The sequence below is a fragment of the Vitis riparia genome, chromosome 18 (genome assembly GCF_004353265.1).
Source record: "Vitis riparia cultivar Riparia Gloire de Montpellier isolate 1030 chromosome 18, EGFV_Vit.rip_1.0, whole genome shotgun sequence".
In the NCBI taxonomy this organism is placed as follows: domain Eukaryota; kingdom Viridiplantae; phylum Streptophyta; class Magnoliopsida; order Vitales; family Vitaceae; genus Vitis; species Vitis riparia.
The window spans coordinates 28,600,111-28,619,719 of record NC_048448.1 but is presented as its reverse complement, the minus strand read 5'-3'; the positions used below and the strand labels follow the sequence as shown (position 1 = coordinate 28,619,719).

Genomic DNA, 19,609 nt, shown 5'->3' with positions numbered 1-19,609 from the left:
TAAGAGTAAACACTTAACCTTAATCAATGTAGAATACACTCTATCTACATCTTAGGGATAGACTCTCATACAATTAAAGTTGATAGAGCACCTCAAGTCAACAAGTGATTTGTTATTACCCATATGAACCTACTTTATGGAATTTCCATTCTAATAGGTTGGGTTACCACCACTCTTGACTTATGTAATAGGCATAAGCCCCATCCCCCTCGATGTTTCTTCCACTAGTTTTTTATTTAGTGGTTTAGTCAAAGGATCGGCCAAATTCAACTTTGACCTCACAAAGTCTAGGGATATAACCTCGGTTTCAAGTAGTTATCGCACAATATTGTGCCTTAGGCATATATGTCTGTTCATCCCATTAAATATTTTACTCGGGGTTGGTCTCGTCCATAAAGGGATATCTGTTAAGAGGTTTCTAAGACACTTAACCTCAGAACTTGTCTTTTCTAAGGTAATAAACTCAACCTCCATAGTAGACCGAGTAATGCAAGTTTGCTTGGCATACTTCCAAGAAACTGCACTTCCACCAAGGATGAAAACATATCCCTTAGTGGATTTCATCTCATCTAAATCTGAGATCCAATTTGCATCATTGAATCCTTCAAGGACACTTGGAAATCCACTAAAGCACAAACCATAGTTAATGGTGCCTCTCAAATACTTAAGGACTCTATGAACAATAGTCCAATGGTCCTGATTAGGACTTTGGGTGTACCAACTCAATCTACCTACTGCATAAACAATATCGGGTTTGGTATAGTTCATTAAGTACATTAGGTTCCCTATGATTTGAGCATACTCTATTTGGGCAACACTATGTTCTCTATTTTTCTTCACTTGTGAGCTAGGATCATAAAGAGTTGACACTAGTTTACAATCAAAGTGTTCAAACTTCCTTAGGATCTTTTTCACATACTGCTCTTAAGAAAGTTTAAGCTCATTAGGTGTTCTAATTATTTTAATTCCTAGAATCATCTTTGCCTTTCCTAGGTCTTTCATATCAAACTTAGAACTTAGGAATTTCTTGTTCTCACACACAACCTCTAGGCTAGTTCTAAAGATTAAGATGTCATCAACATTAAGACAAATGACTACATATGTGTTATCCTCGTACTTGTTGTAGATACACTTATCGGCATCATTAATGGAATATACATTATTTATTAACACATGATCAAATTTGTTGTGCCACTGTTTGGGAGCTTGTTTTAACCCATATAGTGATTTAACCAACTTACACACCTTTTTCTCCTTCCTTGGAATTACACAACCCTCAAGTTGTTCTATATAAATTTCCTCTTCCACATCTTCACTCAAGAATGCAGTCTTGACATCTATTTGGTGTATCACCAAATTTTGAATTAACATTGCATCAAAGGTTTTAGGACCTAGTTTTCCTTTTTTTTTTTAGGTTAAGGGAGAAGAAATTTAGCTAAACACCCCCACACTTTCAGGTATGTTATATTAAGTGCATAACCCTTCCACAACTCATAAGTAGTTTTATCAATTTTCTTGTAAGGTTTTCTATTTTGAATATGACATGCGGATAGGATAACTTTCCTCCACAAGTTCAAGGGTACTCCTGAACTTACCAACATTGTATTCATCATTTCTTTTGAGGTCCTATTTTTCCTTTCTGCTACTCCATTAGACTCAGGGGAATAAGCAGGAGTAATTTCGTGAATGATCCTATTATCTTCATAAAAAGAATTAAAGGGGTTGGACTCATACTCTGCTCCCCTATCAGTTCTAAGCCTTTTAATTTTCTTACTTAGTTGATTTTCCACTTCATTTTTGTACTTGATGAGAACATCTCTTGCTTCATCTTTGTTTCTCAAAAGATATACCCTTGTATACCTTGAGTAGTCATCTATGAAAGTCATGTAGAATCATTTATCACCTCTAGTCATTGTATTTTTTAGGTCTCCTAAGTCACTATGTATTAAACTTAGTAGATTTGATTCTCTTTCAACTGATTTGCAAGATTTCTTTGTTGTTTTAGATTCTACACAAGATTCACATTTTCCATGGTTTTCTAGGGACAATTTAAGGATTAAACTCAATTCAACCATTTTCTTCATATATGAAAAGTTCACATGTCCTAGTCTACCATGCCAAATGTCACAAGAATCAACTATGTAAGTAGAAGAAGAAGATGCATTATTATTGATAATATCATAAACATTCAACATAAATAAACCCTGATTATAATAGCCATTTCCCACAAATGCATCATTTTTGGTTAAAACTCTTTTATCAGAGTCAAACAAGATCCTTACTTTTTTTTTTTTTTAATAGTTGGGTTTTGGACCTTGTTTGATGCATTGGGCTTGGTCCTAGAGTTTTACTTTCTGGACCTATTGTTTTTAGGCTTGGATTTTTCTTCTACTATACTAGCCTTAGAAGACAATTTCTTAGCTTTCTCAACATTGTCCCTATTTCTGTTTTGTTCCTCAATCCTAATATGAATTATGACGTCCTCTAGGGACATTTGTTTCCTTTTATGTTTCATGTCATTTTTGTAGTCTTTCCAAGACTCTGGAAAAGTCTCTACTAAATAACCAACCATAAAAGGTTTGGGTAATCTAATGTCTTCAATAGCTAAGTCATTAATCAATAAGTGGTAGTCATGGATTTGAGATGGTACATCTCTAACGGTCATTTGGAAATTTCTAAAATTCCCTATGACATATTTTTAAGTTCTTGCATCTTCCAAAAAATATTTTTTTATTCATTGTATCCCAAATTTCTTTTGCAACTTTAAATTGACAATAAATATCAAAAAGTTCATTAGAAAAGGTACTCAAAATAGCATGTCTAACTTGTTTATTTCCAGTTTCCCAAGTTGGTAACAAATGAGAACCATCTTCTGGTTTTAGGTCAGTCAAAATGTGTCTCAAGTTCACTACATCAATTGCAGAGAAAACGCTTTCCTACCATCTCTTAAAGAATGTCCCATTGAAGGGATCAATTTTAGAGGTGTCAGGATGGGTGTGAACTAGAGAAGCTTCCATTTGGATATATTTCAAGACTGTTGGATTTTAAGGGTATGAAACAAATGACTAGCCCAAAAGACACAAACAAAAAACATAATTAATGAGAAGAAAAACTTATCGGCTGAGGCGTGACAAACACTATCCTTGAAATAGTTTTACCATCCTTGAAGAAGAACTCGATGCACTAGGGTACCAGTGGTCTACCTCTAGGATTCAATAGCCAGATCTCGCCTTGGGTGCACTCCATAAGCGAGACGTGTACAACTCGAGTTTCGAAAAAATTCTTCCAGATAGATGTGTGAAGAAAAACTCTTTAAAAAAACTCTCTGAAAAATTCTCTAAAAAATTGTTATTCGTATATAGAGAGTGAGGGGTGACCCACTTTTATAGGTCACCACACAAGCCTAATGGGACTCTACTTGTAATCCGAACATGACTCAAAGTGGAAGGTTATTCTACTTATAAGTGGAATGGACTCCACTAACACAATCCCAATAGGACTCTTCCCAAAATTAAAATTAAAATAAAAATTATTTACACTCTTCCTACATGAACCACTTCTGCAGTGTTGTTAGGATCCCGGATGGTTTGATCTACGTATTCAACTTCATCAGGAATGGAGGAAGTATGACCCTGGATGGACCCTAAGGCACCAGAAAAAAGAGAGTAAAAAAGAAAGAATTTATAATTGTCTTTTGAATTCACCAACAAAAACCGAAAGGTGGGCTGAAGGGAAAATGATACGTTCATTAATTCCAAGTAGTCAAAAAACTAAATATCTTGTATTAGATGTGCATGGGAAGTGATGGGTAGTTTTACCTCTTCTTTTGCCCTTTTGAAGTCGATTACTTATGCTTCGACTGGTTCAAATAGATGTCTAGAGCGAATATTCCGAGAAAAAACACCCAAGCGCCGAGGAAGTTCTTATTTGACCTTTGATTACGGCTTTCAAGGTCATGATTATGCTCAAGATGAAGTTCTGTGATCACACAAGTGCAACTTGGACATGGGCATTGCAACCTGTTCTTGTTTCTTTTCTCTGATACTTGCTTTTCGTCTGATTGGATTGGTTCTTGGTCCGAAAACCTTAGCATGAACAAAGAAATTAAAAAATCGTCTTTCAATGTTTTGCATTTGATAGCCTTTGTACCTTACCTTTTCTCATTTTAAAACCGATATTCTCAGCATAGTGGTGGCAAAAATTTTCAGCCTCCATCTCTGACATAAACACCATTCCTTTCAGTGGTATCTGATAATCAAGTTCAGGCTCTTCCTCACATAAATGAACAGGTGATTCAACCTCATCCGCATCATCGTCTCTTGACAGGAATTAATCAAACATGGAACTGCCATCCCTATCCCTATATTGCTTTCAAAAGAAAAAAGAAAAGGGAAATGATCGAGGGATGGAGAGATCAAGAAAAATATAAATCTCTTGCAGAAAAAATTTTATTCCTAGGATTGATATTTGCTTGATAGCTAACCGGATATGAATCTGTGTTGCAAGCCATATTAACTAATTAATTAAAGGTGCTTAAGCTGTGCTCAACTTGCTCTTTAGTTTTTCAAACCTAAATTGGGCTTAAATTATGCTTAATTTTGTTGGGTTAGATAAGAGTCAAACAAGTTTCATATTGAATTTCAATAGGGTTCCACTGAGCCCACCTCCAATGTCCTTTTTTCATATCATCTCATTTCTTCTGTATTTATGCCAAAATTTACATCATGAATGATGCAAAATGCCAATAGGCTAGTGAGCAATAAATAGGAAGAAACTAATTATTTTATATATCATTTTTACTTTTTTTTCGTATCCTTCTCATATTTGTCGTATTCTCATCATAGCTTTTGTACCCTCCTCAAATTTATGTTTTTTTGTTTATTTTGAAATTTATTTAATATTATATCAATCTACTAGTTAAAAAAAATGCTATCAATATTTAACCAAATCATTTGCATACAAAAATTGAAATATCATTCTCTATTAACTATAAATTTAAAACTAACAATATAATAACAATAGAGTTATAAATTAGCAGTATAAAATAAATTACAATTATTTTTTTACTAAATTTTTATTAATGCTTAAAAAAGGGAAAATTTAAATAATTACTTAATATAATTCCTTGATAATCATCTTATAAATGATTTTTTTTTTCAAAAATATTTTTTTCTATATATATAATATATTACAAACAATATAAATCTTTACCAAATATGTTGTAAAAAAAAAAATATTTTAAATCATAATCTATGACACTACAAGAAAAAAGAGATATGGTGACATTTATAATGAGTCACTATAAACATAGGGTGTCGCTACAACATAGCGTCACCTTATCCACTGACACCATAGAGGGTACTCAAGCTGAGCTCAACTTGCTCTTTAGTTTTTCAAACCTAAATTGGGCTTAAATTATGCTTAATTTTGTTGGGTTAGATAGGAGTCAAACAAGTTTCATATTGAATTTCAATAGGGTTCCATTGAGCCCACCTCCAATGTCCTTTTTTCATATCAACTCATTTCTTCTGTATTTATGCCAAAATTTACATCATGAATGATGCAAAATGCCAATAGGCTAGTAAGCGATAAATAGGAAGAAACTAATTATTTTATATATCATTTTCACTTTTATTCGTATCCTTCTCATATTTGTGGTATTCTCATCATAGCTTTTGTACCCTCCTCAAATTTATGTTTTTTTTGTTTATTTTGAAATTTATTTAATATTATATCAATCTACTAGTTAAAAAAAATGTTATCAATATTTAACCAAATCATTTGCATACAAAAATTGAAATATCATTCTCTATTAACTATAAATTTAAAACTAACAATATAATAACAATAGAGTTATAAATTAGCAGTATAAAATAAATTACAATTATTTTTTTTACTAAATTTTTATTAATGCTTAAAAAAGGGAAAATTTAAATAATTACTTAATATAATTCCTTTCAAAAAATCTTTTTTTTTTCTATATATATATAATATATTACAAACAATATAAATCTTTACCAAATATATTGTAAAAAAAAATATTTTAAATCATAATCTATGAGTTAAAACATTTTTTTTTCCAAATATTTTTAAATATAATATAATTTAATTTTGGTTTTTTTTTTTCAAATATTCCTTACATATGTTTTAGTATCATAAAAAAATCAATCAACTTTTTTTTTTTTTTATCTTTACAATTAGATCTTCAATTTAGTAATGTCTTTATCACCAAAAAAATCTTCAAACTTTGTCATTCCCCTTTTGATTATCAAGCCTTCTCTATTCAACTTTTCAATATTACAATTTATAATTTTAATTTGGTTATTAAGTAAATTAAATTTTATTTATCCCATTTGGAAAATAAATTCTTAAATACATGATATATAAGATTATAACTCTTTAAAATTTACTTTAACTATTTAGTGACTTGTTTAATATATATCTTTTTTAATTGTGATACCTTTACATATATCCTCATTTTATTGATTGTAAAAAGAAGGTATAGTTAGAAAACTTTTCGATACTAAAGCAAACCACTAACGATAATTGTTCATCAACTTACAACATCGATACCCATAATTAATTTTCATGAAAAAGACTCTTATACCATAAAATATTTTTTAAACCATAATAATTTTTAATGAGAAAAATTCTTTTACCACGGAATACTTTTTTAACCACAAATTAATTTATGGTAAACACATATAGTCGTTGTGGTGGAAAGAGCTAGTCATACGTATTGAATTGTTGGGGCAGCATAAAGGCAACTTTATTTTAGCTTTTGGACTTTAGGGTGTCTCCTTTCAGAAAATCAGTCAATTTCCATTTAAGAAATTGCTTGACATCATTCTAGTGCAGCCCTCATTATTATCTACATGTCCGATGAATCTTTAAATATTGGGAGAAAAGACTTGTGTTTCTTAGGTCAATGGAATGAAATTTCGTCCTCCATTCACCTACCAAGATTGAATCAATAATAATGTAAATTAAATTAATGTCATATAAATTGAATTTATAATTTTTATAAAAATTAAAATAAAAAAATATTTTTACAAACAATTAAAATTATCAAAATGAGATTTTTGTTTTGTTTTTTTCTTTACAAAATAATTTATCAAATACTCTTATTTAAAAAAAATATGCCAAAAAAATAATTTTTTTAACTTAAAAATAATTTTTAAAAATAAATTTGAAAAAATAAAACCCAATAGAACTGAATTATTTTAAAAAAATTGTGGATTCATTTCCATAATTTCTCAACTGTAGTTCTACTTCTGGAAATAAACTCAACTGCCTTTTGCTTCAATTTGAAGTTTCAATTGAAAGCTTAGAAACCAAAATGACCCACAATCAAGTGCTTTCTAATTTCATTAAATGGAAGCTAAATACTTGTAATTGACAAGCAAAGGATGCCATATGGAGTTTAATTTATTACCAACACTATAAATAAGATTTTCCAAGGTTTTCATGCTTGCTCATGAAGCAAAAGGTACAAAATATAATGGGTCATGTTGATTGAAATATAGGTAAATATTTGAAGTGGATAACAATACATTCTTATAAAAATATAAAAAAGACAGATGAGTGATTGACGTGTCATTGATCACCGAAAATGATATTAAATTATCATAAGGAAACCAGTCAATATATGAGTCTTTCCTTTTAAGAATATATGAGTCTTTAAATATTAGGAGAAAACACTTGAATGCTTCTTAGGTCAATGGCACGAAATTTCGTCCCCCATTCCAACCTACCAAGATTAAATCTATGATAATGTAAATTAAATTAATCTCCTATGAATTGAATTTACAATTTTTATAAATTTAAAATAAAAATTTGTTTTTACAAACAATTAAAATCGTCAATTTTTTTTTCTTTAAAAATAATTTATAGAATACTCTTATTTTAAAAAAAAAATGCCCAAAAAGTATTTTTTAAAACAAGTTCGAGAAAATTAAATCCAAGAGAACTGAATTTGTTTAAAAATTGGTTTTAAATCATAATTTGCAAATAAACTATAAGAAAACCAGATCATAGGTGGATAATGTATTTTGAAGAGAATAAAAATTTGGGGTTTAATTTAATACCAATACTATAAATAAGATTTTCCAAGGTTTTCATGCTTGCTCATGAAGCAAAAGGTACAAAATATAATGGCTGATGATGATTGAAATATAGGTAAATATTTGGGAGAATTGTGTTTTGGGCCTAAAAATTAAGATTTGGTCCATATAACTTACATAATTTATGGAAATTATATAAGATATCAAAAGACAAAAATATGCATTGACTTTTCACATAAGTTTTTTTTAGTCTTTATTGCACCACTATTCATGCAACCATAATAATTCTATTTTAACCATTTGGATTTTTCATTGTATTTTAAAACTTTTTTTTTATATAAATAATTGAAAATCAGCATTATCATAAGTGATGGACATGTCATTCACCTAAAATGATATTAAATTATCATTTTAATAGTAGACAACCATACATTCTTTTAAAAATATAAAAAAGATAGATAAGTGATGGACATGTCATTCACCTAAAATGATATTAAATTATCATAAGGAAACCAGTCAATATACGGAGTCTTTAAATATTAGGAGAAAACACTTGAATGTTTCTTAGGTCAATGGCACGAAATTTCGTCCTCCATTCCAACCTACCAAGATTAAATCTATAATAATGTAAATTAAATTAATCTCATATGAATTGACTTTACAATTTTTATAAATTTAAAAAATAAAAAATTGTTTTTACAAACAATTAAAATTGTCAATTTTGTTTTATTTTTTCTTTAAAAAATAATTTATAGAATACTCTTATTTTAAATAAAAAAATACCCGAAAAAGTATTTTTTAAAACAAGTTCGAGAAAATAAAACCCTAGAGAACTGAATTTGTTTAAAAATTGGTTTTAAATTATAATTTGCCAATAAATTATAAGAAAACTAGATCATGGGTGGATAATGTATTTTAAAGAGAATAAAATTCAATTTTCATGAAATGGCAACAAGTTTTATGTGAGGTTTTGAGTCAATTTTTTTTTTAAATAAGTATCTAACTTAAACACTTATTTTAGGGCTAATTTTACTCAATCAAATCCTTGATATTTGATGTAAATACATTTAATCACCACATTTAATCAATGGTAGTTTCAAATTTTGTTCGTTAGCACTTTTACAAATTTATTTCATTTATTTTTTAGGAGAATTTAGGTAAAAATATCTTAGATAAATGTGTTTAACTATTTTCTACAAAATGAATTCTTATTTCTAAATGTAAAATTTTATAAGTGAAATACATGTTGCTAAAGTAACTAAATCTTATATTAAGAGTGAATTAATCTATTTACGCTCAATATCAAGAAATTAACCCTTTATTTCATTTAAAATAAAAAATAAAATAAAAAACCCACCTTTCCCACAAAATGAATTCCGTGGGATTTCATTGTCTTTCTTTCTTCCTCGGAGAACATGGATACATGGGCATGAGAACCTGTATGCTAAAGCCAGTGAATCGGAAAGGGATTCGTACCTTTAGAGATGCTGAAGAGCTACGAAAAGGAGAAGAGATTGCACCAGAACTTTTAAAAGCTATTGAAGAGTCAAGGATTTGTCTCATAATTCTCTCGAAAAACTATGCCCGTTCTAGGTGGTGTCTGAACGAACTGGTGAAGATCATGGAGTGGCGGAAGTCTATGAGACAATTAGTTTTTCCGATTTTCTACCACGTGGACCCATCCGATGTGCGAAGACAGACTGGGAGTTATGAACAAGCATTTGACAGGCATGGAAGAAACCCAGACCAGATACAATGGTGGAGGGGAGCGTTGACGGTGGTGGCCAATATTAGTGGATGGCATTTACAGGATGGGTAAATATCAATTTTTTTTATTTATTTCCAAGTATTCGTTATTTTTTTTACACCTGATGATGAATCGGAAATCTTTTTTAAAGTTGTAATCAACATCTTATATCTCCTCCTGATTGGGAAAATTAATTAAGAGACTCTTCCAAATTCAGGATCTCCATATCCTATGTGCAAAAAGTGTTATAAACTGAATGTAAATGCATCTTTGTTATTTAAAATAGAAAATCATACATTTTCTGAACCATTTCTCTGGAAGCGAGCAATGATGGCAGGGCAATACTTTTTCAAGACGATAAGTTTCGTGTTTGTATCTGTTGACTCACCAAAGGTCTCATGCTTTACAACTGGCAGGTCTGAGGCACTTGTTATCGAGGAAATTACTTCCACTATTTGCAGGAGTTTAAACCGGGAGCTCTTACATGTTGAAAAGAACCTCGTGGGCATGGATTGTCCTAGGATGTCCTCTTCTTCTTCTTCTACTGCTATTGGTCCATGGGATTATGAAGTTTTCTTGAGCTTTAAGGGTAAAGATACCAGCCACAACTTCACGGATAATCTCTATGCAGCTTTATATCGGAAAGGGATTCATACCTTTAGAATCGATGATCTACGGGGAGAAGATATTGCACCAGGTCTTTTGTACGCTATTGAGAAGTCAAGGTTGGTTCTTGTAATTCTCTCGCACAACTATGCTCGTTCCAACTGGTGTTGGACGAACTGGCGAGGATAATGGAGTGCAGGGAAGAAATGGGAAAAATAGTTTTTCCAGTTTTCTGTCATGTGGATCCTTCCCATGTGCGATATCAGAAGGGCAACTATGGAGAAGCATTCGCTTATCATGAAAGAAATGGGTTTGGCCACAAGACACAGAGGTGGAGGGCAGCTTTGAGCGAAGTGGGCAGTCTCTCTGGATGGCATGTACATGATTGGTAAGTACAGCATATGCATATTTTTTTTATACATATAATCTTCTGCGAGTATCTCTATAAAACAGAAATCTATTAGAGGGTCTAATAAACTTTATACAAATTTAGGACCTTTTACATCATACCAGTAAAGCAACCTAGCAATCTAGAGTTATTACATGATTATATCAAGTATTGAAAACTAAAATAGTAAGTATGGAGGTGGGAAAGATGAATAAAGGACAACATTAATTAGAACACCCCTTTTTTATGGTGTTCTAATGGTGCTTGAAAGATCTAATTAATTCATCTTTTTCCCCTTTAACACATTCTACTTGCCCATAATTCAAGTGTTTATATTAAACCAAACATAGTAAAGTTTACTTCATGTTTTCTATTGTTTGTTACTCTATTGCCTCACCCATTTATGTGCCTTACTGGTGGCAGGTCTGAGGCAAATTATATTGAGGATATTACTCACGTTATTTGATGAGATTTAGTCAAAAAATCTTACATGTTGATAAGAAGCTCATTGGGATGGATTATCGTTTGGACCAATTGGAAGAAAATTTTCCTCAGATTATAGACCCATTATCAAATGACGTTCGCATGGTTGGGATCTATGGATTTGGAGGAATTGGTAAGACAACCATTGCCAAAGTTTTATATAACCAAATTGCCGCTCAATTCATGATTGCTAGCTTTATTGCTAATGTTAGAGAGGACTCCAAAAGTCGAGGTCTACTTCATTTACAAAAGCAACTCCTTCAAGATATTTTGCCAAGAAGGAAGAACTTTATAAGCAACGTTGACGAAGGGATCCATATGATAAAAGATAGACTATGCTTTAAAAAGGTCCTTCTTGTGCTTGATGATGTTGATGATTTGAATCAACTAGAAGCCTTAGCTGGTGATCATAATTGGTTTGGTTTAGGAAGTAGAATTATTGTAACAACTAGAGATAAGCATTTATTAGAGGTGCATGAAATGGATGCATTATATGAGGCTAAGAAATTAGATCACAAGGAAGCTGTTGAACTCTTTAGCTGGAATGCGTTTAAACAAAACCATCCCAAAGAAGATTATGAAATAGTTACAAACTCTGTGGTGCATTATGTTAATGGTCTTCCGTTAGGTCTTAAAGTTTTGGGTTCTTTCCTATATGGCAAGACAATACATCAATGGAAAAGTGAATTGCATAAACTAGAACGGGAACCTAACCGAGAAATTCAATGTGTGCTTATGAGAAGTTATGATGAATTAGATCGCACACAAAAGCAAATATTCCTAGATGTTGCTTGCTTCTTTAATGGAGAGGATAAAGATTTTGTTACAAGAATCCTAGATGCTTGCAACTTCTTTGCAGAGAGTGGACTACGAGTCCTTGGTGATAAGTGCCTCATAAGTATTATAGACAACAACATATGGATGCATGATTTGTTACAACATATGGGATGTGGCATTGTTGGACAAAAATTTCCTGAAGACCCTGGAAAATGGAGCAGATTGTGCTATCCTGAGGTTGTAAGTCGTGTGTTGACAAGAAAAATGGTAAGAACAAAATGCAAATGAACCTACTTTCAAACTTGAATGATATTTAGAATACAAAATCTTCAATAATATCATTTTTCTGAAGTTATAAATCTTAATTTACTTCTATGTATTTTGCTCTTCACTTGTTGTCTACTTTTGTTTGTTAGGGAACAAAGGCAATTAAAGGGATACTCTTTAACTTGTCTATACCAAAGCCGATACACATTACTACTGAATCCTTGGAGATGATGAAGAATCTTAGGTTGCTGAAAATCTATTTGGATCATGAATCTTCTTCTATGAGGGACGATAATAAAGTAAAGTTGTCCAAAGACTTTGAATTCCCTTCTTCAGAGCTAAGATATCTCTATTGGCAAGGATATCCTTTGGAATCTTTGCCATCAAGTTTTTTTGCGGAGGACCTTGTAGAACTTGATATGCGTTATAGCAGCTTAACACAACTTTGGGAAAATGACACGGTATGCTTATTTTTTCATGTTTCTTCTTTAGTTAATCTCCAAATCCATGAAAGCTTATACATTGAAGAATTTTTTATTATTTTTTTTTTCTATTACAGCTTCTTGAAAAGTTAAATACTATCGGACTGAGTTGCTCTCAACACCTCATTGAAATTCCAGACATCTCAATTCGTGCACCCAATCTAGAGAAACTAATTCTTGATGGTTGTTCAGGTTTGCTTATGCTTCACCCGTCTATTGGAAAGCTGACCAAGCTTATTTTATTGAATTTGAAAAACTGCAAAAAGCTTAGCAGTTTTCCTAGCATCATCGACATGAAAGCGCTTGAAATTCTTAATTTCTCTGGCTGCTCAGGGCTTAAGAAGTTTCCAGATATTCGAGGTAACATGGACCATTTATTGGAGCTTCATTTGGCTTCAACTGCTATCGAGGAACTTCCCTCCTCAATTGGGCATATCACTAGACTTGTTTTATTGGATCTGAAAAGGTGCAAAAATCTTAAGAGTCTTCCCACGAGTATTTGTAGGTTGGAATCCCTTGAATATCTGTTTCTTTCTGGCTGTTCAAAACTAGAGAATTTTCCAGAAGTAATGGTGGATATGGAAAACTTGAAAGAGCTTCTTTTAGATGGAACATCTATAGAAGGGCTACCCTCATCAATTGACCGTCTAAAAGGCCTCATTTTATTGAATCTGAGGAAATGCCAAAACCTTGTGAGTCTTCCAAAAGGCATGTGTAAATTGACATCTCTTGAAACACTCATTGTCTCTGGTTGTTCACAATTGAACAATTTGCCAAGGAACCTCGGGAGCCTGCAATGTCTAGCACAGCTCCATGCAGATGGAACTGCTATAACACAACCACCTGACTCAATTGTTCTCTTGAGAAACCTCCAAGTATTGATCTATCCTGGATGTAAAATATTAGCACCTACCTCTTTGGGGTCACTCTTTTCATTCTGGTTATTGCATAGAAACAGTTCAAATGGGGTCGGATTGCGCTTGCCTTCTAGTTTATTTAGTTTCAGGTCCTTCACAAATTTAGATCTAAGTGACCTCAAACTAATAGAAGGAGCAATCCCCAATGATATTTGCTCCTTAATATCATTGAAGAAATTAGATCTAAGCAGAAATAATTTTCTAAGTATACCTGCTGGCATCAGTCAACTTACAAATCTAAAAGACCTCAGATTGGGGCATTGCCAGAGTCTCATAATAATTCCAGAGCTTCCCCCAAGTATCCGAGACGTAGATGCACACAATTGCACTGCCCTTTTTCCAAGCTCATCCAGTGTATGCACATTGCAGGGGTTACAGTTCCTATTCTATACTTGTTCCAAACCAGTTGAGGACCAATCCAGTGATCAAAAGAGAAATGCATTAGAAAGATTTCCACATAATGATGCGTCTTCCTCTGCTTCTGTTTCCTCTGTAACTACCTCACCTGTTGTGATGCAGAAATTGCTTGAAAATATTGCATTTAGTATTGTTTTTCCTGGCAGTGGAATTCCCGAGTGGATCTGGCATCAGAATGTGGGATCGTTTATAAAAATAGAGCTGCCTACAGATTGGTACAATGATGACTTCTTAGGATTTGTTCTCTGCTCTATTCTTGAACATCTCCCTGAGAGAATTATATGTCGATTGAATTCTGATGTTTTTTATTATGGAGACTTGAAAGACTTTGGTCATGATTTCCATTGGAAAGGAGACATTCTTGGGTCAGAACACGTCTGGCTGGGTTATCAACCATGTTCCCAGTTGAGGTTGTTTCAATTCAATGATCCCAATGACTGGAATTACATTGAGATTTCTTTTGAAGCAGCCCATAGATTCAACTCAAGTGCATCCAATGTGGTGAAGAAGTGTGGGGCATGTCTTATATATGCAGAAGATCTTGAAGGAATCCATCCACAAAATAGAAAACAACTTAAGAGTAGGGGATGTAATGTAGTCGAGAGAAGCAGTGACAGAGATGGACTCCATGGAAGTGGAATGGACTCTAGTTCTAGTGGTAGCAGTCAGGGGCCCTCTAACAGTCCCACGCTCAAGCTCAAGCGCAAACGCCCTCAAGAATGACTACCATCATCCAGGCGCTTTCTTCCAATAAAAACCTCTCCTCTGTTGATTTGGTCATGCATGCTTGAAATCAATGATGATTTTTGTTGTCAATGATTCTTGGCGAACTCCTCGAATCATGTCAGTATATTATATCTCTGTCAACCTCTGGTTAGTCTTCATCTTTTCTCTTATTAATTTATTTTGATTGAAGCAACTGAAATTCTTGAAGGAGTCTTTCTTCTTTTCTTCAATGTTTTTGGCAAACATTTTTATTTGAATCTAACCTTTGATTATGCTGGAATATGTTGTTAAACCTATGTAAGTTTCTAACAGTTTGAGTTCTATCTAGCACTGGGTGGCGCATATGAGTTGTTTGAGTAAGAAAATGAAGCAAAGTTGGTGTTGGGTGATGAATGCAAGTTGTCGGCTATTATTTATGAACCTAGTTGGTTCCTGCGGAGCAATTCCTTTCCAAATTAATGCAGCGGTGCCACCAGCTTGGAATTTTGCATTCTTATGAATTATTGTATATAATTGTCAGCTGTTCTTTATGCACCCAGTTAGTTTCACTGCTGTGACAAAAGTGCTGGAATGGTTTACTCAATTCATTGTTTATAGAATTTGGTGAAATGTTATCTGGTTGGATGGTCTTAACATCAGTAAGATGTTCAGCTTTAAGAGTGAAGATACAGAGATTTTAAAAATGGCAATGTTTCTAGAACCACTAATTTTTCCAGCTGCAAAACCATGTGGCTGGATGAGTTGTTTGTACAATGTTTATGAAGCTTTGTAGTTCTTTTGGCTTCTAGAGCATTGGAATTTATTAAACTTGTTGTCTACTTATTTAATTTGAGGAATTAATTCTACTTTATTGGTTGTAGCCATGCACATTTTACTCTTAATTGATTTGTAGAGGTTTGAATTTTGTCCTTTTTTGGTCTTTATTTTTCTTTATCATTGTTGACTGTTTCGATAACTAAATGCTACATAACATTCCAATTCTCCAAGTTTGATTACTTTTTTGTAGGTTTGTTTGCTTGTTTTCCTTGGCACTTCCTTTTCTTTTCTTAGTACTTTTCAGGAACCGAACATAACCTTAGTGATTAGCATATACATATAATCAAGTTACTTTTAGTTGATTTTTTTTCCTTTGGTCAACATTTTCTTACCATAGTGGAAGCATTCAGCATTGTTCTATTTGAATTCTTTGTAGTGCATTTCATATTTCTCTTCTCAAACACTATCTATCAACTTCTTCCTTACTACCTCTTTGGTTCGTTTTCTTTTCTTTCTTTTGTCTCAAAGCATTTTGCTATCTTCATTTGTTTTTCCCTTTCTGCAAAAGAACACTTCCTCTTCAATTTTGGACGAACTTCGGCTGATATACTTAGTTGAACATCTTGATTAGCTAATATTAGTCTTTCCAACTCCAATAAAGATGGTTAAGTTGGCAAACCATGAATTTTCGTATTGGATTTTGAATCATGTACTCTCTACTCATTAATTTTAGCTTTAGGATTTAATTATCAAATTTTATGAGCTGGAAATTTTATGTTGAGCATAGACATTATCATTTCATCTTAAAATTTTCCACTTTTTCAATGCATCGACATTTTCCTTGGATAATGTCATGTTCTTGCTATTACCAAAAACTTTCCAAAAAAATCTTTCTATTAAGGTAAAGAAGCACTTCAATCAATCAATAAGAGATTCAACCAAACCAATTAATTGAATTAAAACTTAAAGTTAAAAATCGAATTCAATTTCACATTATTTGTTATGATTATGTTATAGATGATAAGCTAAAATGAAATCACACAATTAGACACAAATTATTTATGTGGAAAACTTTGTCTCAAGATGAAAAGCCGTCAGAGCATTCCCAGCTACCAAACTGTACTAAATCAATTATCAATATACAAGTGAACTGTCTTACCAAAAGGGAGTTCTAGTATCAATCTCTCATTTCCTCCTTTCTTGTGATCTCTACTTGACCCATACTTGATCTTCCATAGCTTGATGTCACATTGGATTGCTTTGGAATCACTTTGAGCTTAAGCTTCTTACTTGGAAGTTGATTCACATATTAAGACCTCAAAAACAGAAATTGGGGGAAGAAAGACATAATCCCTTTAAGGGGATACCTAGTGCTCTAATAATTATGTATAAGATTGTTCAAGCTAAGGGAAAAATATCCATTCATTGACTCCAACGTTGCATTGATTTCCTTATTTGAATTTTTCCTTGTAGAGATTAAAATATCATAATTGTAAAAAATATTAATCTTTGAATTTTCATAAATATCAAAATTATTACACAAAAATTTAGTAAAAAAATATTGGTGTGATAAAAATTGATCAAAACTCATAAAAATGTTAGGAAAAACCTTAAGGAATGATAAAATAATCAATAATGTTATTGTTGAAATTATTTTTGAAGAAAAATAATTTATTTATTATAACATTTGTAATACTTAACAATAATTTGCAGAACTTGAAGATGCCTTTAATATTAAAAGGATAAGTCATCTAATTTGGATATATTTGATGATATAAAATCGTACATTATTTTTTGTTTAAAAATATTTAAAATTTTATTTACAACCATATGTTTTTTTTTATATTTAATTACAAATTTTATTAAAAAAAATTGTAAGTGATGATCATGTTTTCCTTATTTTATTTACAACAAAAGATATAAAAAGTCTTATTAGAAATATTATCATGATCGTTTTATAATTTTAAAAATCATTTAAATCAAATTTGAAAATGAAAGTTTAATATCTCATACCATGAAACTATCTAAGGTAGGGTGGTGGAGGGTTGCATAGGTAGTTCTTAGAATTTAGCCTACAAATTACCAATTTTTTTTAATGAATTTTTTAATTAGATTAATAATTATTGGTTATTTCAATAATTCCAATCACACAAGGAAATATGCCATATATATGAAAAACCTCCCACAAAGTCTCCCAGACACTTTATCTAAGTAAAATATCATGGGGGTAGGAGATTCCAATGGTAAAATATTCATTACTTATAAAGAATTAAGTACATAAATTTATCTAGTAGTTGCTACTCCTTGAAACTTATGCTCTAGTCCTACACCTAACCCATGTTGATGACGTAAAACTTTTATGCACCTTAGTGGACTCCTCAACACCTTAAGAAGGAGGCAATACTTTATCACAAAGCCTTGAACATTGGCAAATCAGTTTGAGAGTTTTGAGTTAAATGCAAATAGTAATGATTGTATACCTAGTACACTTAGGACAAGATTTTGAAATCATGATTTTCCCAAAAACAAATTTGTAAAATGATAAAAATTGTAAACTTCACAAATTGTCCAAACTAGGCAATTTAGGGCTTGAATGCTTGAGCGCCTTTTAAGTAAAGCTTAAGCGACCCTTGTTGATGCTTGTGCACTCTTAAGGAATATTTGAGTGATTGATTAGGGTGCTTAAGTGCACGCTCAACTTTAGAATCCTATTTTTCAATTAAATTAAACACTCAATTTTCAATTTCCTAATGCCAACTTTATGCCTGCCTAAAAGTCATTATCCTTTTCATAGCTCACAATACTTACCTGTATTTTCCCAAGTTCATTTTTTTACACTTTGAGTCTTCACAAGCAATGTAAGTTGTAGGAAAGTATGTATAGTATTAAACTAGGATAAATAAAACAAAATTACCAATTTAATCTAAATAAACTAATGTAGAAATAAATAAAAAATGTAATTAAAATTAATTTATTTACCAAAGTTTTATTTTAATATTTAATTTTGTGCATGGATATTTACTTAAATATAACATATGCAAGTATAAATAATAAGTGCAACTTGACAATGTTTTCCATGAAAGTTAAGCTATTGTAGAGGTTGTATAAGGATGTGATAAGGGACAAAAGTCATCTTATTCTATGAGACAATATATAACAACCATTATAGTTTGTTTCCCTTTGAAAGGTGGTAGACCTTCAACAAAATCCATGGAGATATTAAAACATCTTGTGATGGAATGAGCAATGGTTTTAGTAAACCTTATTAAGTGCATAGCATTAGGAAGGCATTGGAGTTTATGGTTTACCAATTTCTTTCAAATTAAAAAAAAATTACAATTGTAAAAGAAAGTGAGCAATCTCTTTTGGTCATTGCAATTCATGGTTGCTATACTATATAATGAGGTTTGACTTAGTAGTAGGAGTGATTGAGCTCACAACTTGCACATTGACACCTATTGAGGAGTCAAGGTGCAGCCTTGTAATTCTCTCTGAACACTATGCCCAGTCCAAGTGGTGTTTGGATGAATTGGCAAAGATCATTGAGTGCAAGAACCAAAATGGAAAATTAGTTTTTCTGATTTTCTACCACCTGGAACCATCCTATGTGCGAAAATAGATGGAAAGTTATGGAGAAGCATTTGCCTGTCATAAAGACCATGAGGAGGGAAGGAGGAAGGTAGAGAGGTGGGGGGCAGCGTTGACGGAAGTGGCCAGCCAATCTTTCTGGATGGCATGTACAGAATGGGTAAATATAGCTTGTTTCATACAATCTTTTGCAAGTTTTCTTTGTTTTTTTATACATGATAAAAGAAAAATCTATGAAAAACTATATTCGCATTTGTGTCTTGTCCTAAAAAATCAAAATCTTATTCATTATTAAATTCGAGGCTTGATTCTGGTTATTAACAGATCACCTAGGTTCATGGCCCATAAAAGTTAAAATAGAAAAATCATAGATTTTCTAAAGCATTTCTCCA

General features: G+C 31.9%; 3 protein-coding genes across 3 annotated transcripts; all 3 read left to right on the top strand.

Annotated features, from left to right (window-relative positions):
• Positions 1 to 9,486: 9,486 nt before the first annotated feature.
• LOC117905642 (disease resistance protein RUN1-like) lies at positions 9,487 to 11,270 on the top strand. The gene is made up of 4 exons (XM_034818526.1): positions 9,487 to 9,878; positions 10,227 to 10,545; positions 10,683 to 10,804; positions 11,228 to 11,270. The coding sequence occupies exons 1-4, from the start codon at positions 9,487 to 9,489 to the stop codon at positions 11,268 to 11,270; spliced, it is 876 nt and encodes a 291-aa protein (XP_034674417.1).
• A 27-nt stretch (positions 11,271 to 11,297) lies between these two features.
• Positions 11,298 to 12,558, top strand: LOC117905641 (disease resistance protein RUN1-like; the record flags this gene model as incomplete). Its single annotated transcript, XM_034818525.1, has 2 exons — positions 11,298 to 12,331; positions 12,481 to 12,558. Coding segments are annotated over exons 1-2 (1,092 nt in total), but the record flags the coding sequence as incomplete, so codon positions are not given.
• On the top strand, positions 12,558 to 15,567 carry LOC117907538 (disease resistance protein RPV1-like). Its single transcript, XM_034821109.1, has 3 exons — positions 12,558 to 12,792; positions 12,891 to 15,020; positions 15,202 to 15,567. The coding sequence occupies exons 1-2, from the start codon at positions 12,559 to 12,561 to the stop codon at positions 14,868 to 14,870; spliced, it is 2,214 nt and encodes a 737-aa protein (XP_034677000.1). The 5' UTR covers position 12,558; the 3' UTR covers positions 14,871 to 15,020; positions 15,202 to 15,567.
• Positions 15,568 to 19,609: the final 4,042 nt, after the last annotated feature.